The sequence below is a fragment of the Misgurnus anguillicaudatus genome, chromosome 4, assembly GCF_027580225.2.
Source record: "Misgurnus anguillicaudatus chromosome 4, ASM2758022v2, whole genome shotgun sequence".
Classification (NCBI taxonomy): Eukaryota; Metazoa; Chordata; class Actinopteri; order Cypriniformes; family Cobitidae; genus Misgurnus; species Misgurnus anguillicaudatus.
The window spans coordinates 37,495,453-37,516,863 of record NC_073340.2 but is presented as its reverse complement, the minus strand read 5'-3'; the positions used below and the strand labels follow the sequence as shown (position 1 = coordinate 37,516,863).

The window sequence follows — 21,411 nt, the reverse complement described above, 5'->3', positions numbered from 1 at the left end:
AGAGTATTAGTGTTAGTGTAGCGCGAGCTCGATAGGTCATGGGTTCGAATCCCAGGGAGCACACATACAGATAAATGCACTGTAAGTCACTCATTTGGGATAAAAGTGTCTCTTAAATGAATAAATGTAAAGTGTGATCGCTCACCCCTCAGTGTTCGCCCACAGCAGGTTTGGCCCCAGCACTATTGCAATGTTTCCTGCTGTCATCTTATTATAATCCTGATACTCATTTAGCTTGGCAAGAAATTTAATCAAATACCTGATGAAAAAAAAATCAATCAAGAAACAATACTGAAAACATCTTAGAAGAGCAAATCTGTTACACTTGTTTATATTAACTGAGAAACAATGGGTCTCATTCATTAAGCATGTGTACGCAAAAATTTGTGTGTGAGATGTGTGTATGGATGTTTTTACAAACAAATCACGAATCAACAAAAACTTTCCAGGGTTCCCACATCTTAGTTAACTTCAAATTTAACTTCCTTTCCAGGTCCAATACCCTCAAATTCAAGGACTAAATGTGGGGACAGATTTCAAGTAAGAGCAAGATTACATTGTGTTATCTTTTAAGATACATTGTTACAGTTCTCTTTTGAGGGAACTTGCGCTGCGTCACTGCGGTGACACTTTGGGGACGCCTCCAGATGTAAGTGCGTCTGAATGTGTATATCAAATTCAACCAATGATGAAGCTTAACCACAAAGACAGGGTGACGCGGGAGTCAGGAAGTATATCGCTATCTGAAATATAATAATTATAATAATAATAATTTATAATAATGCTGATATATAACATTTACATGATTGTATTTTATATTATATTATACAACAGTTCTTTCTGGTTCTCGAATCTGATTGGCTAAGACCTGTGCGATATTGTGCTGATATCGGCACTGTAACCTCTTCACCTTTCGTATCATTCCGCCACCTAGTGAATGGAGGTCCTAAGCAGGCTCATCTCTGAATGGAAAAACACAGACGCCCTGTTTTGAATCACTCTCCGTTTGTCTCATTAGTTTACTAGCTCATAAATCAGTCTGTGAATCCCCAATCAGAAGTATTATTCCGTCAAAGATCAGCGCTCTTGGATGTTACGTTAAACTTAATGGGAGAAATGTCTTGTCACATCGTGTGGACGATTAACACTTGGAAAGAGGAATATAAACACTCGTTTTTTTCCTGGAGCTATATTTCTTATCAGAACGCGAAAACACCGTGAAACTGCAGGTAAGTTAAGCACCGCAGCTTTTAAATGTGGACATTGATCATTTACTTTATCGTGACCTGACTATTAAAACATGTTATGAGATATGGCCACTGGTATATTTATAAGCAGCATGCAAAAACATATCTCTGGCACTTATAAAAAAAACCGTTTTATATAGTACTGACAAGAACAAAGTTTAATAATAATCGAGTGCTCGTATCACGTTAAGAATAAATGAGAAAGCAATAGTAACGTTATACAAGTAGTTTTATTAACTTTTACCTCGCGCCAAAACAATAACAACACAAAAGACACTAAATATGAATTAAAAAACAAGTACTAGTTTGATCATGACACCAAATACTGCTGATTTGATCTCATTTTGACGATCATAAACAAACAAGGCCAACATGAGAGCCAGGGTATCTCTGTCAGAGATGTAGCCCAGAGAGGGCGGTGGTCAGCGGGGCGAGTGAACACTGATGTCCGCTCATGCTTTGGTTCTCATTCGTACCGAATCTCACTAAGCAAACGTTCAAACAGGCGCTATCTTTACTAATCGACTGCAGATTTAAATATAATACATATACATTCTCGACTGAACTAATCTTAAAACTACACTTTGTGACCAAGAAACGGTAATATAAAGTAACGGCTTTTCCGTCCATTGAGTTGTTATGAGTTTCAAAGCAGCCGAAAGTTTTACCTGTCATTCTGGCCGCCCTCAAATCCGTGGCGGAAGAAGTAGTTCTCAAACAAAAAGGCTTTTAAAATAACTCCGTTGTTGTTTTCTAGTTTTCGTTTTTCAAACGTGTGCCGTCGAACTGTTGTATAAAAGCAATATCGCTCTCGGAGTCGTGTGATATAGCTCTATATCATCACGGCTGTGATTGCCTCCGGCACTCGGCCTGCGGCCTCGTGCCTCTGGCCTAATCACAGCCGTGATGATATAGAGCTATATCACACTCCTACTCGAGCGATATTGCTTAATTATACAACAGTTCGTTCTGGTTCTTGAATCTGATTGGCTAAGAGCTCTTCCCAAATGTGCGATATTGTCCTGAAAATATAACAGTAACTGCTTCACTGTTTGTATCATTCCAACACCTTCTGGTCATTTTAATATTAGTCAGGGAGGCTTCTTTAAACACGCGAGTCATTTGCTCATCTCTGACTGAAAGGCTGCTAACAGAGCAGGTGGTCTTTCTCACACACACACACACACACACACACACACACACACACACACACACACACACACACACACACACACACACACACACACACACACACACACACACACACACACACAGTTTTTAAACACTTTCCATGTGTCTCAAGCTCATGAATCAGTCTGTGCATCCCAATCGTAAGTGATTATCCCTATACCCGTCGAAGATCAGCACTCTTGTATATAAACTTAAAGGAACAGTATGTAGGATTGTGGCCAAAACTGGTACTGCAATCACAAAACTTGTGGCTAAAACTGGTACTGCAATCACACAACTGGTGGCCAACACACAACATGACAACATAAACATCAGTTGAGAGCTGCAACTCCACTTTTTAAATGACGATATCCTGGCCGGACCACTGTTGTCATTGATAGAAGTATTTGAAATTAAAATGATTTCTTAATGTCTAGTGACATATCAGGGCCATTTTATGATTCATTGATATACATTTCGTGACATATTTTTTTTACATCGCGGTTACTCTCCAGAAACGTTGCAGTGTACATGTAAATATTATGTGTCAAAATGCTAATGTTGATTTTAGTAATGGTTGGATATCTGGACTCACTTGAAGTTGTCACTGTTGGCTTTCGGCAGCTTCTCACATGTGGTTAATAACGCCTGCAGACGTTTGTCCTGATCTGGAATACTGAAATCAAACAAACGCAAACTCCTGAATAACTACACACCAGCACACAACAAACAAACTGACATAAACAAACACACTCGCTCACATTGACGCTTGTATCCACTCTTCATACAGGTCAAAGGTCAGCAGAGGTTCAGGCAGCTCACGCAGGTATGACTTCAGAGCACCTGTAGAGCACAAACACTGATCTGAGATCAGGTGAAACTGTGTGCTGCTGAATAAAACCATGAGAGAGACACCTGATCTCACCTGCGATGGCGTGAGGATCGGCTGAATACTCCTGAAAGTCCAGAACGCCACAATCTAACGACGCCTTTAATTTCTTCAGCTTAGAGGCGGATGGAGCGACTCTGAACAAACCCTGATAAAAAAATTAAAAAACACACCAGAGGAATAAATCTGTCTACTCTTCCTCTGGAAAATCCTTTCATTACATCATAGCCCTTTTCACACGAGATACACAGATAATACACAGGTAACGTGTCAGGGATTTGTGCCAGGATCATTTGATTTTGGTTCATTCACACTGCCTATGATCTTCTGGGATCTGTCAGTGCGTTCACACACATCCCGTAAAGATCTTGTAGAGACACGTGATGTAGGAGCCATACAGCTTATTGGAAGCCGTAACACGTGATGTGTAATGTAAGCTCTTATAGGATCAATTTTATAGGATCAACACGCTGTGTGAAAGGGTTTTATGAAAAGGTTTGAAGAAATGCACAGTTGAGTTTCTAGGCGTTTAGTCTTGGTGTGAAGAGGTGTGAATGTGTTCACCTCCTCCTGTAGGCCACAATCCAGCAGCATGGTCACACACGCTTCAATGGGAAATGCGATTTCTCTGCCGCTCAGACACAGATGTTCCTCCAGCGGTTTCCCATAACACGGCTTCTCCACCCACGACTCTGAAATACACACACAATATAATACGACAATCAAGATCATCTGCAAGAATAATATGAGTCATTTCATAACATCTTTATGGAGAATCAGGCTGTTTCGTATTGCTTACAGTAAAGCCCTGAGCATAGTCAGCTTTTTACATGGTCGAACGCACAGCATTGCAAAATATAGACGGTTTCATCTGACGCACGTGATACACGTCTGGATCCGAACTTTACTTCCGGTTTCGTTTTTTTAATGGTCTGACTAGTTGCTAAACTGATCTTTTGAACAAATCCTCGTCGAAAATAACAAATGTTTTGGTTTCCTATGTAATCTATGTGTTGTTTTTTGCTTGTTATATAAATAAACTACGTTTAAAGAACTTTGTTGTTATTTTTTCTTAGCAGAGTTTACCGGAAGTTATGTGCGGACCGCGACAGTCGCGTTTTTATGTTGTTACTGCTGAAACCGTCTATAGTTTATTTGACTCATACGTGTACACCAGTGGCGGCTGGTGACTTCTTTTTTTGAGGCGCACGATGCGAAGTTCGTCACAACATGTATGTAGTGTGTGGTTCATCATTTCAAAATATGTGTTCTGCGCTTTGAGAGATCGTGTGTGCATCACGTGTCATGCCAAAATAAGTGCCTGCTGCCTTGAACTTGAACTTGAAAGGAGACGCTCGCGTGTGCCAGATATTCGCACAATCTCATGCGTAATCAAAGTTTACTGTTAAGTGAGTGTCTTGCGTGTATTTAGGAAACGCAAGCGTCTCTTTTATCATAAACGGTTTTGACGCGTCTCCTGCAGGCACTTATTTTGACAAAACACGTGATGCACACAGGATCTCTCCACACGCATGACACATATTTTGGAAAAAGGGAACCACACACGTGACAATCCGAACACTTATTATGAATTAGCGCATCCTCGGAAGTGCAGTCACGAGCTGCCACTGGTGTACACAGACGTTCAACGCATGCACATTGCAACAAAATGCAATGCATCCCGCGGGCAGCATAATACATTCTCATGTAGGTGAACAATGTATGCAGGGTTTGAAAAATTGACGGTGCACATACAGTACGTGCACACTCTTCTGATTGCATCACGTGCACTCTCACGCATGCATAAAAATGGAATTATACTTAAGCCTTAAATGGCACCTATTATGCAAAATCCACGTTTACAAGGTGTTTGGACATAAATGTGTGTTGGCAGTGTGTGAACACAACCACCCTACAATGAAAAAATCCACCCCCATTTTTTAATACCCCTTAAATCAAACCAGTGTCATTAGACATGCTGTTTTGATTTTCTTATCAATGTGAGGTCACATAAAGCCCCGCCCACTTAAAATCCATCATTACCATAGTTTCCACCAGTGAGTTGTACTTTGTCCACAATATCTCAATAGAGGGATACTCAGACTGTATTAATCAGATATCTTTTAACTAAAAGTGCTCACTGTCTGCGTGTAAGGGAATGTAGCTCATTTGCATTTAAAGGTACAGACATTAAAACAGCACATTTTGGACATGATATAATAAATGAACTGTGAGGTATTTTGAGTTGAAACTTCACAGACACACACCTGAGACTTTTATTACATCTTGTAAAAAGGCCATAATAGGTGCACTTTAAGACTGAATATTTCTTCAACTTCTGGTTTCTGTTTATCACCTGCATGCAAGTATGAATTTAATTTTGATTAGGTTTAAATGAGTCTCACCCTGTTGAGCTTTAATCTGTGGCAGGATGTTCTGGAGCAGCTCTAAAGATTTCCTGTGATACTCTGCCTGGACTTCTATCAACTACACAAGCAAACACAGAAGAAGAGAGATTATTATTGGTCTGATGAAGGCAGAACTCTGGTTTGTTTTAGTAACACACTCACTGTTTGAAAGTAGTTTGCGTAGTCAATTTCTTTGGCCATGAAACTATACATGTCTGCCGAGAGCTGATCCTGAAAAATAACATGTTCATCATGAACGATGCATACTTCAGAAACATTATATATACAGCGGAACAGAGCAGTTATGTTGACGTAACAGTACACAATTTTCTGAAGATATTTATTGATACACACACACTGATGTTACACACACGGACAACACTCCAGTTTTGCAAATGCAATGTAATGAATTATGTTAATCATTGCACGCTCCATACTTTATAAAGAGTATACAGATGCACAATAAAAATAAGCCCCACCCACCCTACAGATCTCCATGCGATTGGCCGCCTCCTCCATCTCCTCCCTGAGGGCGTCGGCTTTGGCCCCCGTTGATGTTTCTTTATTGGACAGAGTAGATTTGGATGATTGGTGCCACCTATAGGTCAGAGGAGAGAATGACATCTGTTAGCATTCATATTACAGCTGCTCGGACCAGACGTATATGATCTGACACCTGCCATCTATTGAACAGAGCACAACATTATTATATTGGACAACCCTTTAATAGTAAATGCATACATAAGAGCAAGTCACTTTGTCTTAATTCTGAAGATCACACAGGCTTGGAGAAGCAAGAATAAATCAAACTTGAAAAAATGAACCAAAGTAATGATGTTTTTGTGACCTGTAACACTAATAATTTCATTTAGATATTAGATTGTAATATGACACTGGCACTGCAGGGTTTGAGTTATGGTTAGTTTATGATTTGACATAAAAACATTACATTATTGTCCTCGTTTTGTTATCCAGATGAAAACAAATCTCTGTGTATGTGTGTGTGAATGTTTCTCACCTCGCACGAGCAGAATCCATGTCCAATACCAGTTTAGCTAAATGTTTTCTCTGCTTTTGAATGTTGGGAATTTCGATCTTTGAAGAACCAGAAAAAAAGTTTTCTTTCATGAAACACTTTACATTCATTTATTTAACCAAATTGACTTACAGTGCATTATAAGCTATACATTTTGTTCAGTATGTGTGTCAAACTCATGACACATTGCTCCACCACTGACTTAATAATACAAATATTATACAAGTTTGATTACAACATTAAGTTGTGGCATACACTAGTAGTCATGGATGAGTATATTATTTTATTTACAGGGCAGAATCAACACAAACCTCAGCAAGATTATAGAGCGGATCAATGACATCTCGCTCGGTTTGGAGTTCAAACAGCAGAAGTTCTTGAGCGAGTTTGTCTTGTGTCTCTCCACAGATCTTCAGCATCTTACTGAACACAAAGACACATAAACCACATGTTTTAAAACAGAGATCAGGAATGGTTTTCGTTTATTATTGTTTAACATTTAAGATACTTTCTAACAAATTCTAGAACAAACTTTTAGCTACATAACATCACTTTCATTTATTTAATACGTTTACATGTACACAATTGAAGTGATTATCTCCAATAATCAGAGTAAAGACTTAATGGCAGTAAGATGTTTACATGACTGACTCTTCTGTTTACATGCTGTTTATATTTTCTAAGTATTCACACATAAAATGCAGAGCACAAATTAACTTACACTGTCTGCAGTTTTAATTTATTTACATTACAAAACACAATCTTATGGATGTATTTAGTTTTTCTGTGCTGTGATGAAGACAGAAATATTATGAAAGTGTTTGTAATGGTTTAATATGCCACTGTGATGTTATTTGAGCTGTTTCTGGATGAACACAGACTCCTGACAGCAAGTCGTGTTGACAGAGTTCAGGGAAAACTTTCTAATCTTTCTAAGTTTAAAATGAATTCACTCGAGGTGCGTGACTAAAACACACGTGTACTTCAGCTAGTGCGGTATAGATGCGATTAAAGTGTTTATGTGGATGCATACTGTGATTAAAAAACGTTCCTGTTTTGCTACAATTATACTTACTGCCATTATGAGCTTTATTTTATGGAAGTATTGTGCTTACATGAGGTAAAGTATAATCGCAATATTGCCAAAATCCCATAAAAAATGATGAGGCTGCATGTAAACGTTGTCATTGTGTGTTTTAATGTCATTCTTACCCCAATAGAGAATCATCGCCCAATATAGCTGCACCATCCACCAAACACTGAGCCAATGATGTTAGAGGAAGTTTCTTCTGCTCAGAGACACAAAAACACACACGTTTGTTAAGCTATAGACCCAAATACAGTACAATACAATACATTAACAGTCATTTATAATATTATAGACAGCATTTCTGATATCATTTAGTCCTTTGTGAATGATGAGAAATTGGGATGTATCTCTGGCTTTTCATTGCAAGTTTAAGTTTTAGTCATATATTGTGAAATCTATGCAGTTTAAGATGTTGAGAACTTCAATGGCATCTCACAGAAACAAATGTCTCAATTTGATCTCAATTTAATTTCTTTAATCAATACAGATCTCATCTGTGATTTGTCTGTGTGATTCTCTGTAATATTTATGATCTTCTGCAGTGATGTGAATGATAAAGCGTGTGTGAGAGAGAGAGAGAGAGAGAGAGAGAGAGAGAGAGACGTCACATGACTTACTGAAGGAGACCTGACGGACCTCTTGTCCACATCTACACCCTGCTGACCCTGCAGACATGCGGTCAGCTTCTTATGTGTGCTGTGCGTAACCTGCTTAACTAGTTCCAGACGTTTCTCCGCCTGGAGACACCACACACATGCAGACGCTCAGATATAAAACATTCACACATAAACACAAATAACATTGACATACAGTGACATCACTCACCTGGAGTAGATCTTCATTCAGAACTTCTGTTTTCTCAGCCCTGTGATAGACAGCAAACATTCATTAGCATTCAAAGAAACAAAGCATCATGGGAATCAGCACAGTAAACTTACAGTGCATGACGAATCTCTCGCTCCAGTAACAATGAATGAAAACTAACATTTACACAGTAAAGAGAGAGAGAGACAGAGACAGAGAGAGAGGAATTGAAAAATGCACAAAAATAACACAGAACCATGAGGGTTTTTTTTAATCTCATTTTAAAGACAATAAAACGCATGTCTTGTCCACCAACATTTTACTTCTTTGTTATGCAAACACAAACCTCATTTCTATGAATATAATGTGAAGAAATGCTATAGGATTTACATGAAATGTTTAATGAATCATGCAGTAAATATGAATGCATAGTGGGTGATGTGCACACGAAAATGGTCACAATCTATGTTTGTGTTCCTGAAAATACATCTTTGGGTAAAATACAACAGGATTTATCCATGATAGAGATATTTCATGTAAAGAAACAATATCAACTATCTGACCTGACCCAAACACAACTCAACCAGTAACCGGACACAATCCAGATAAAGCACACACACATATATGAACACACACACAGGGTGTCTAGATCAGACATCCCGCAAACGTAGATCTGATCACAGAATAAGTCAGTATTATATCAGACAAACATCAGTCTCTTACTCAGAATGGGCTTTGGGTTTTCGTCGGGTGGAGATCTGAAGCTTTCTCTTCCACAGATCCATGATGACTGAGACACCTTCAGTTAGAGGAAATCATCCGAAGTATGAGACCTGACCGGCAGGTATGACAACTAGCCATTTAAACTCATTGTTTCCCTTTTGATAACACACATCTGATCTGTCTGTGGTTTATAACTAATGACTGACTGACATCTATAACAATAACTAGTTTAGGTGGCCAAGGCTATGTTAGGGGGTAGATTTAGTAAATAAAAGAAACATTGAGTAACCCTGTATCACAAACGCATGAAGGAATCTCATGATTGCTAATTACTTCACATTACACATTAGATATATTTCTACTGCACTGCATGCATTACTAACACAGATGTAAAAATCATTTTAAAAATAATAAACACAGCATTTAGTTTTGTTGTGAAAACAGTGCAAACAGAAAAAGAAAGACCGATCTTTATTATAAAAGCAGTCCACAGAAATACTACACAATCTTCCAGTCTACGATGAAAACATTATGTAGTATTTGCATTGTGTGTTAATATTCTCTTAATATTTGTTTTTAAGAATGTGCTCCACTGCCGCATGTCAAAGTGTTTTATTGGAGGGAGTGAAACTAGCGTATTAAATTTGTTGTGGCACACAGGGTGGTCAATCAGATGTCAGGGGGATCCAGTGCCACCCCGGACACCTCTCAGGCTCCACAACCATTTACAGAACAAAAATGACACAATTGTCATTTTTTTGTAAATTTCTTGTATGCAGTATTAAAAACACAAAAAATCAGAAAAGACTTGCTCAAAAACTGAAAAGTAAATATGGACGGTCATTAAAACTTTGCTAAAGCTACAAAGCTGTAGTGGCCTAGGATATGAGCACAGTACTGTATATATCACCACATATCTGTGTGTTATTATTATAGATGTGACCCACAGATGGCCCTCGTGCTAAAATAACACAGATCACATCCAGATCAAGCCTGTAGAGGGCACAATATTGTGTCCTAGCCATCAAGTGATCAGATCAAAAACATAATGAGGTAACACACAGATGATGTTGTTGTTGTTGTGAGATTGACTTTATTCCAGTTTTGAGCTAATGTTATTCTCTAAAATTAACAGATTTGTCTGTATGTTATTCATAAACATTTATTAAACTGCTTTATTATTTTTGTATGTTCCTGTAGCGCAGTAGGTGGAGTGTTACAATAAAAGCACAAAGGGTTTGATTCATACTGAAACAACAAACACACACTGACAAATACATAAATCTAAATGTGTGTATATACACAGTGTTTGTTAATGTGTGTGTGCGTAGGTGTGTGTGTGCGTGTGTGTGTGTGTGTGTGTGTGTGTGTGTAAACACCACTGTTAAAAAGTTTGGTGTCATTATTTGTTCACAATCTTTTCAAAATTTTAAAATAATAGTCAATTTAAAAAAACTATGAAATGACAAAAATGTAAGTAAGGCCAGTGCTTGAATTGAGGGGGGGCTGGGGGGATCCGGGACCCCCCATAAGGCATTAGGGACCCCTATAAGAAGTCAAAATTATACTTGGGGGTCCCCTCAGATATTTTAATTTTATTAAAGATAATGCTGACAAACCTGTACATTTTTTTTGTTATGAAGGTAAATTCTGACCAAGTTTAAGTTTGTAAATTTTGGTTGCTTTTCCTTTTATCGATGTTACATAAATCATACATTTGCGTTCAAAGGTAGTAATGTGTTGCCATTTTGGATTTGCTGCTATGTCATGATGGGGACCCCCCATAAGACCAGAGCACTGACTAAGGGGATTATGTTCTCTTGTCATTTTTATTAAACAAGATCATTTTTAAACAATACTGATTTAGTTTATTCAACAAACTATACTGATAATCTCTTCTGGGTCATATCTTGATTATTAGGCCTGAGTACTTAATTTCAAAGAGATTCTGTATGTATGGGTATATATTGTTATATTGTATACAGTTTTATTCAGTCACTTTAGAGAATTTCATGAATCATTCTTTAAATGTGCTAATTAATGCATGCTTATATCATCATCTTATAGCAAAACAATTTGCACAAACTGCACAACATTATGGATTTCCTGCAAAATTGTGTAAAATCCCTAGTTCATCTCTCCATTGTTTATGAACAAGACAGTCAAAATGTTTAGCCATGTTGTCAACACAACAAGAGTACACAATTATATGTGTGAGTATTTTCTGATGTGAACTTTATGGCTACAGTTTTGATAATGATGATGATAAATAATCATGGCTGCACTTTTACCATTTCAACAGTATGAAGTTACTCATTCATGTATGTGAAATATTAATCGCAAGAGAATGGACAGAATTCACATTTACATCTTTACTTTTCTGTAAGAGAGTTACACACATTGTGGTATTGAATAAACTTCAAAATTCAAATCTCAACTTAAAATGTTCTCCTGATGCCCCAGGCTGTCAAGCAGATCCTCATCCACATCACAACATCCATAAATTTCCCTGCAATGTAGCAAATAATGACTCAGAATGTCTTTTACAGTCATCTAACACTTCACACATTCATTCCCCTTCAGTAATTTATTAAAATGTTTTTAAGGTCATATGAAGATCAGTTCAGTCCAGTGACAACTTAACTTCTGAGTGGTATATATACTGTAACTGTATACTGTGTGTGTGTGTGTGTGTACTTAAAACATAAGGAATAATTGACGACGGGCTGTTGAATTATAAGGAAATAATGCACACGCAAGGTGGTAATGCAGCACGATGCGACGCGGGTGTGCATTATTTTTTAATAATTCAAAGGACCCGAGTCAATTATTCCCTTTTATATCATGGTTACCAAAAACATTGGTCTGCTACAGCTCTGCTATATGACATATAAAATGTTATGTGTGCGGTTTACAGAAAAATAATCAACACCCATGGAATATTTCTCAGCCAATCAGAATAAAGTATTCAACAGACCTGTTGTATAAATCAAATGAATTAACATCTAGAATAAATCTACTCCTTCCTCTCAAGAAGTGTCTCTTTTAAACACTAAAATGTAAATTTCTATAACACAACCTTATACATCTTGAGATGAGACTTTACACAACTGGGTGGAGTAAACTAACAAAACCAGATCTGATGACGTAGCAGGCCAAACAATACTGTACGAGCGCGAGGTTTACACACCGTTCCTGTCAAACCACACTGAGAGAGTTTGTATATAAAGAAAAATGACATCACAATTACACTTTGTTTAAAGGTGAGCCTTCACCTGTGTTTTACTGCTGTGTGTGAAACATTCCCACTGTGAGAGACAGGTGTGCTTTTATAATACACAAACACACAATAGCCTCTTTCACACAGTAATTCTGGTAAATTACCATGAATTTACCAGAATGAATTTACCAGTAAACACAAAAATGTGCTGTTCACACATGCAGTGACGTTCCGTCTTTTTACCAGTAAGACATCATTCACACATCAAAATACCGGTATGGGGTGTGAAATATGGGGTGTGAAAGCTGAACTTTCTGCTGATGGATTTGCTAACTGACATGAGAGCTGACGTGTATACGCTCGCCTGCCGTCAGGCCAAAATCCTATATTATAGAGCCGTTAGACGTATAATTTAATGCGTTAGACGTCACGGTCACGTGTCGGAGCTGCGCCAAATGTCAGAGGCGGGGTGGCGGCGGCGTACCTGAGAAATTTATATTTTGTAATTTGCGTCTGGATAACGTACGTGTGAATTAGCGTCTGAATAACGTACTTGTGGATAACGTACGTGTGTATAAGCGTCTGAATAACTTGCGTGTGGATAACGTACGTGTGTCTAAGCGTCTGTAAAGAATTGGTATTATAGCTAGCTGCACTTCTATTGTGCCCTAAGGAAGGTTTTCAGATGGCAAATGATCACCATGGAGTCGGCATTACAAATATATCTTCATTTAGGACTATGATTATAGAAGGCTGTAGCCGTATATGTTCATAACGCAGATCTAACAGAGCAGCATTAATGAACTTGGACTATTTAATTTTAGGGTAAAAATAATGTTTCCAGACCAAAGATTACCCAAGGTATAAACCATTGTTTGTCCCGACATGTTATGCTGATTAAATATATTTTATAAATCACTAAACTTTACCAATAAAAGGCATTTCAAAATCATTGCAGCTGGATCGCAGTTAGATCCTTCAGTCCCCAAACTTTGGTGAACCACAAAGTGTTTAATGTTAACATTTATACAATAGCCGACTTGTGTACCAGTCGCAGCAGTTTGATGAAAAACCCTTTAGAATTTATGTAGGCTACACAAGAGTCTGATTTTCTCAGCAGTCTTTCTGACTGGATGGACGAATACTTTATAAATATATATTACAACATAAATATATAATATTAATAATTTAACAACACGTTTCTACAGTAGTCGAAGATTCGATGAGAAGCCTAAATTCGATAACAATCTCACAGTCGAATCGTTGCAGATGTGTTATAAAATAAGGATAATTCAATTTTGGCTAAATAAGGGTATCTGATTTCACATATAACAGCCTTCTCCCAATATATTAGTGCAGCCTATTATTATTATTATGAAAATACTTTGCAAATAATGTGTAAAAAGTAGCTTAGTTTCAATAAATATTTTTAAAGTGCATTAATAAATAAAAACGTGACAGGGCTGCATATGAGAAGGGGTTTTCATGTCATTGTGGCTATACTTTCGTCATTTTAATAATTTCTTTATTTTTTTATATCACTCGGAGTTGTGTCTTATTGTGGCTTGTGTTTTGTTCCCCTGCATGCACTTCAGGCATTTTGCACACATTTGTTCTGCATCTTGTTACTTTTGACTTTCTTTTATTTTTTATTTATTATAAAAGGCAAATTGTGATCTAGGTTAAGTCTGTAAATTTTGGATTTCTTTTGTTTATATAAATGTTGAAATGTTGCGCGATGGCCGAGGTGCTGCGCCGAATCACGCTATTTGCACACATTTGTTCTGCATCTTGTTACTTGACTTTCTTTTTTTATATATAAAAGCAAATTGTGATCTAGTTTAAGTCTGTAAATTTTGGATTTCTTTTTTTCGTTGTATAAATGTTTAAATGTTGCGCGCTGGCCGTGGACGGTGCTGCGCCAAACACGCTAATGCTCTGCGTGTCATATGAGTTCATCAAACTATAAACATAAAAACTGAGTTTTTCCGACACGTATAAATTTTAAACTGTATTTAAAAAAAGGGTGGTTATCTTGTCAAAAGTCAAAAGAGCTAAAACAGGTAAGCCATTTCTTTAAATTTCGGTGATGACATTAATAATATTTGCACCAAACATATATTTGACACTATTGTCTCTGATTTATGCTGAATATAGAGATGATCAAAGTCAAAGTAGCAAGCAAGCAGGTAGGCTATTTCTCTGCAAAATAATAAAGCGTAGCGTAGTGTCTATAAAATCAGTTGTGTTTCCTTTTAGAAATGAACGTTTAAGGAATTTTATATAAAGCTTAGTCCTTATCATTTACAATAGCCTAACTATCACAATTTGTCGTTAAGTACCGTTTTTATAATAATTACTTTGACACGCTATTTAAATTTCTAAATAAATAAGTGAAGCTGGTCTTATTTATGTTTGTGCTATTAACTATGGGTTTTAATTACCTTTAATTGTTACAATCATATAGCCTGGGTTTGAAAATGAGAGAGGTCCAGGGTTAACAAACGCTATCCCAGGAGAAAAAAATGCACTAAAATACACATTTAAGTAGTAAATGTACCATTTTGTGCACCAATTTTGTAGTTAATATACCAACATTTTATTTTTTACCTAGATCTTATGTATTCTGTCTGAACGTTTTTTGCCATTTTACACTTTGGATACACATGTCTATATGTTTTTGGGGTGGGCATTTTTATATTATTTATTAGATAACAATTTGTTATTAATTTATTGTTAGGGTGGATAATTGCTTATTATAGCATTATATTAATCCTTTTAATAAGCAATATTAGACAATATAAACAAGAACTTTTAGTGCTCGTATGAATGTTTTCAGCATGACTTTGTTAAATGCTAACTCTGAATGAAATAACTTAGCCTTCTTCATGGCCATTGTTTACATTGGCATATTTCATTTTAACCTGTTATGTAATTTTCTGATTTGTAGTGTTGAAAGCGTTTCTTACATGCATAATCATGATGATTATTGCGTGTGTCTTAAAGTTTCATCTCAGCAATAACCTGCACACGCTGAATGATGCGCCATTTGATTACTGTTTAGGTGCTGGTCACCCCGTGTTGCCATGATATTAGTACGAAAACAAAATAGGCCATAAAGAAAGAAATAAGTTAAGACCTTGTCCTTCAGAGATATCGCTAACACAAACAATGCTTACTTCATAAATTTCCCAAAGTGTCACATTATTTGCTAAACCATTAAACACAACGTCTAAAGAGGATTTTTCACAATGGGATCTGGCAACACTGCAAATGCTGCAGCCACCAGCGTCTCATTAAGCCAATCTCTGTCATTTTACACAAAACTATACAGTAAACGGTCCAAACTCAATTATATACGAGGATGCCAATGTGAGTCGTCTACTCTAAAGGTATTATTAATTCAGAAAAATTCGAATTTTATTTTTTACATGAAACATTTACCGAGGTCCGGACCTCGGTGGCCTCATAGCTGGGACACGGTTACAAACTATATAGCTGGCTTTCATTTAACACAATTAGGCTATTGGTGTTTTTATTAGTGCTTTTACTACATATAACAACAAAATTAATCAAATTAACATCAATAAAATAAAAATCCGTAGATAACTGTTTAATAACATTACTCAAAACACAAAGGATAATAACTAAAAAAAAAAACACTTTGATAAAGGCTTTAAATTAAGAAAAAAATATGCAGACGACACGGCGGAGACGTCACGTAGCTTCTCAGACAGCTTCTCACGTTCATTTTCAGGCGAAAAGGGTGACGACGAGAGTCTTACGTTAATTCTTAAACGGCATATGTCACGAAATCAGTACACGACAAGGGACGCGACGATTGACACGACTGTCTGCTTAGTTAGCAAAGGAAGTTCAGCTTTCACACCCCATACACCTGTATAAAAAACTTTCTGATTGGCCCGCCCGATCTGTCAGCGCGGTCTGACGTCATCAAAATGCCGGTAATGCTATATTTTTCGTTCACACACAGCGCTTACCGGCAAATTACCGTTAATCTTACAACCTGTCTTACTGGTAAATTGGGAGCACTGATTTACCGGAAAGGTTCTGTTCACACAGGACATGTTAACTGCAATTTACCAGTAAATTACCAGTAAAGACTGTATGTGTGAAAGGGACTATTGAGTCTCACGGGTCTAATAGTGACCTCACATCAGCTCACGAAGAGAATTTTAGGACATTAGTGAGAAACTGCAGCGATGCTCATTGACATTCATCAATCAATCCTGTGAATGATACACTTGACCAGAGAGAAAGAAAACCAATACACACCCCTTCATTCTCAGCAAACACACACACACACACGTACATACATACACACACATACATACATAAAGATTATACTAATACAACAAACAGAGAGAAAGTGAGACTGACAGACAGTGAGGTCAATTTGATCTGAATACATTTTCCATTAATTTATTTATTTACTTCCACTGAAATTTATTTAAACATAAATTTATGTTTCTGAGTGAAGTGTAAACACACAAACACACACGCACACATGGACGCACATGCAAACACACACACACACACACACACACACGGTCCATTAGAGAGCGAAAGGAAACACATGCTGGTGGGACTCTGCCAACCCTGCATGAAACATATGTCACACACACACACAAGCACATACACAAACTAACACATACACACACTGTTTGTGAGATGACACAGATGCACACAGTATTTATTTATATACTTCTGTTTCATTCTGTCCTGTTCACACAGTTGAGTTATTTACAGGAGTCACAACTGAACTCACATTAAATCACTGCAGTGTGAATAGACAACAAACACAACACAACTTTCTGCTGAAGATGAGCAGAGCGGAGGAGCAAAAATCTAATTACCAAAGAAACTCACTTAACAAACTGGGTCACATCTCACACCTATACACTAAAATAACCACGGGAAAAAATATTACCTTACACTGTACGAGGAATCAGAAAATGCATAAAGATAACAGAGCATGACAGCAAGGTTCTCATTTTAAGAACAATGAAGCGCACGCCGACATCCCCCAACATTTTACTGGATTGTTACGCAAACACAAACCTCATTTCTATGAATATAATGTGAAGTAATGTGATGAGATGATGAAGTTCTACTGGTGTACTCTCAAACATACACTGTGAGGATCTGGAGACGACAAGAGAACCCAAGCGCAGACGATGTCGGGGAAGTGAACACTGTACATTTATGGACATAGAAAACACCGAAAACAAAAGCCCACGTTGGGGGCAAAACAACATTAAACATGAAATCACAAAATACTGACTTAACATATTAAACAAGACACTGATGTAACATTGAACTGATTAAACAACAAAGACTACAATTCACAATACATCAGAACACAATATACCAACACAAGACAAGAGACAAGAGGAGATTAAATAGGGAAAACCCTAAACAAGATAGCGAGGGCAACACAGGTGAGTGTGATAACTGATAATGAATAATTAACAGGGAGAACAAGGGGGCGGGGACTAAAAACGAGACACCAGAGGCACATGACCCAATATACAAGGCCATGAGCCTCCACATAGAACACGAGGCTGTCAGAACCCTGCCATCATGATAAAACATAAATATAAAACAAGACTCTTATGGCAGGATCCTGACATACACGCTGTTAAATGTTAGATCCTCTGGTTATTTATTCATAAGTAACACATTAGTTATCACAACTCATCTGGCTGATGTTGACAGAGCTTTAGTGTGTGTTTCAACAAAAATATTTTAAAACTGATTATTTTAGTGCTTTAGTAAAAAGAATTTTAATTGGTATAATGAACATTAATTAATTCTAATAAAAAATCAATTCAGTGACATATGGACAAAATAATATGAACCCCTATTGTTTAAGTGATTAATATGATTTGTGTAGGCTAAAGTGAAGAAATACATTGTGGCTATCTTTTGTTACTTTCTATTGCCTTTAGGTTACATCATGACAAAACAAGTTGTGTTCAGCAGTGGCTAGAACAAGAAATTGGTGAAACGAGTAACTTGTCATGTTTCCAAAGGGGAGCTCATTTAGCAGAAGCTGTTTGGTGTTTAATTCACCGCGGTGAGAAGCAGATTCACTACTGCAGCATCTATGAAACAACTAATGTGGGCTTTATGAAAGAAAAGGAGGTTGAGCCCCTGTTTTGCACCAAAAATACAAGCCTACCTAGCTATCGAAAACCTTTGTCTGCAATACAAACCTGTTACTTTTGCTGTGGACCACTATTATCATTCTTAAGTCAGAGACCGACCATGTCTGTAGCTATATGATGATTTATTGTGCAAATGTAAATTTAATGGAAAATACAGAACAATAATCAAAAATTCAGAAAAAATGCAACATTCTTAAAGAAAGATTACATGAGTTAAAGGGATAGTTCACCCAAAAATTAAAATTCTGTCATCATTTCCTTACTGTCATGTTGTTACAAACCTGTATAAATGTCTTTGTTTTGATGAACACAAAGGAAGATATTTTGAAAAATGTTTGTAACCAAACAGTGTTGTTTTCGTCAACAAAAACGAAAAGATTTTTTTATGACAATAATGCAACGATTACTAGCTAAAAATGGCTCTAAGTTGACTAAAACATGACGAGACGCTTTCGAGTTTTCGTTGACAAGACGAGACGAAACGAAAATGATTATAAGTCTGATGTTCACAATGCATGTCATTTCTGCCTATTTAGCGTGAAATCTGTCTGTCTTTAGCTAAAAAGTATCAGCAATGCTGCCGCTTCCCTTGTTTTGGGTACGCCCACCACCCGGCTGCCTCCATGCCGTGCACGCGCACCAGATTTCACACAACAACATCACACCTGCAGCTGTGGTGAGTTCGAAGGACCGTGGCAGTGATGCCAATAAACGGAAAAGACGAGATGATTTATGGACATACTTTCAGAATAATCCATCAGAAAGAAAAACAGGATGCGTATTGGGAGACGACGGTAAATGTGGCCACAAACTAGGTGGGAAGAATACCACCAACCTCAAGCAGCACCTTAAGGCTCATCACGCTGATATTTTTTTTAAAGGTAACTAACAAGTCATGCTGTTAACATATCATATACATTCAATTTTACTTGACTTTCGGCTTGTGACACATTTCATGGTTTAACATATCTACTTACATACCTAAGCTCATTTCCAATACTTTGTAACCTAAATTAATTTGTTAGACTACTTTTTTACTAAAATTGACTTAAACTTGACAAAAACCTTTTTGTGTTTTCATCAACTAAAACTTGACTAAAACTATCAAGTTTATAAGTGACTAAAATGAGACTGAAACTAAAAAAGACTAAGACTAAGACTAAAACTAAAAGGGCTGCCAAAAACAACACTGTATCCAAACCATTCTTGGACCCCATAGTATTCTTTTTTCCTACTTTGAAAGTAAATGGGGTCCACGAACGGTTTGGTTACAAACATTTCTCAAAATATCTTCCAAAACAAAGACATTTATACAGGTTTGTAACAACATGAGAGTGAGGAAATGATGACAGAATTTTTATTTTTGGGTGAACTATCCCTTTAATATACTAGATAATTGTGACCCTGCCTGTGAAAACCCAGCTGAAGTAGTTATTTGTGGTTTACTTCATGAAATCATTAACTTGTTATCTTTAATAATGACTGACTGAATGAGTAAGTTCATGTCAGTGATTGAAATCATAGTGAAATAAATGTTTGAAATCAAACTGTGATGCTCTTTATCTCACACTTAGATTTGAGACTTTAGTTTTGTGGTCACAGGTAAAGTCTCACATGTGTATGAGTTCGCTAGTAGTTAGCAAAAAAGTCTGCTAGCATAGTTTGCTAACTGGAGAATGTTGACAGAATCTATATCTGGACAAAAATAACATCATTCTCATTTTCAGGGATGATTAACGTAAACTATTAAATTGACTATTGGGTAACTGTAAGTGGTTGGCTATAACTATTACGGTTACTAATAAAAATGATCTCTGGAGGGCCCAAAAGTGTGTGAGCCCTTAAAATCGTATTATCTCCCTAAGTGGCACCCTTGCTGGAAAGCATTTAAAAGTTGCAAAAATCTACATCTTTAAAGGTCCAGTGTGTAATTTTTAAAAGGATCTCTTGACAGAAATGCAAAATAATATACAAAACTATATTATCAGGGGTGTATAAAGACCTTTTTATAATGAACCGTTATGTTTTCATTACCTTAAAATGAGACGTTTTTATCTACATACATCAAGGGTTCCCCTACGTGGAAGTCGCCATTTTGTGCCGCCATGTTTCTACAGAAGCCCTTAACGGACAAACTTTTTTTACTAAGTTGTCTCCGTCTATGACTTTTTTTTAGGGGGTGGCTACCGTACCTTCTCTTTGCGTTTCAAAAGCGAGGAAAGAGCAGTGAACTGAGCAAATTGGTTGCAATTCGCAACCTCACCACTAGATGCCGCTAAAATTTACACACTGCACCTTTAAAAGAGATATCAGATATTTCCCTGAGTTTCTCTCTCTGCTGTTATCAGCTCTGAATGATATCTGATCTAACAGAGCGTGATGGCTCATCAGGAATACATTAGCTATATAAAGGTTTCACACATGGGCGGGGCGTGGCAGGGTGAGGAGGGGTGGGGGTGACAATAACACTCACATTACCTGTCTGCACACCTGTCCTCTCAGGGGAATGTCCTCCGATGTGTATATGTGTGCTAACAATACTCCAGCTTCAATCAAATACACCTGCATTACTGTCACAGCAGGTTTCCTCGAGCTGCTCCCACAGGCCACATCAATAATACCATGTTTTTACA

General features: G+C 37.2%; 1 protein-coding gene across 8 annotated transcripts in view; it reads right to left on the bottom strand.

Moving 5' to 3' along the window:
• The window catches only part of arhgap44b (Rho GTPase activating protein 44b), a 40,170-nt gene that overhangs the window by 12,561 nt on the left and 6,198 nt on the right, over nucleotides 1-21,411 (bottom strand). For 7 of the 8 annotated variants that reach the window (XM_055175797.2, XM_055175793.2, XM_055175796.2 and 4 more), the window contains exons 2-15: nucleotides 9,368-9,443; nucleotides 8,666-8,705; nucleotides 8,458-8,577; nucleotides 7,963-8,039; nucleotides 7,062-7,173; nucleotides 6,733-6,809; nucleotides 6,198-6,312; nucleotides 5,877-5,945; nucleotides 5,712-5,793; nucleotides 3,871-3,998; nucleotides 3,343-3,454; nucleotides 3,179-3,260; nucleotides 3,013-3,093; nucleotides 146-259 (exon numbers count right to left, since the gene is read on the bottom strand). In XM_055175797.2, coding sequence (XP_055031772.2) covers nucleotides 146-259; nucleotides 3,013-3,093; nucleotides 3,179-3,260; nucleotides 3,343-3,454; nucleotides 3,871-3,998; nucleotides 5,712-5,793; nucleotides 5,877-5,945; nucleotides 6,198-6,312; nucleotides 6,733-6,809; nucleotides 7,062-7,173; nucleotides 7,963-8,039; nucleotides 8,458-8,577; nucleotides 8,666-8,705; nucleotides 9,368-9,429 — 1,271 coding nt within the window. In that variant the 5' untranslated portion in view covers nucleotides 9,430-9,443. The remainder of the gene's footprint in view (nucleotides 1-145; nucleotides 260-3,012; nucleotides 3,094-3,178; nucleotides 3,261-3,342; nucleotides 3,455-3,870; nucleotides 3,999-5,711; nucleotides 5,794-5,876; nucleotides 5,946-6,197; nucleotides 6,313-6,732; nucleotides 6,810-7,061; nucleotides 7,174-7,962; nucleotides 8,040-8,457; nucleotides 8,578-8,665; nucleotides 8,706-9,367; nucleotides 9,444-21,411) is intronic. The other variant, XM_055175794.2, reaches the window with a different exon arrangement.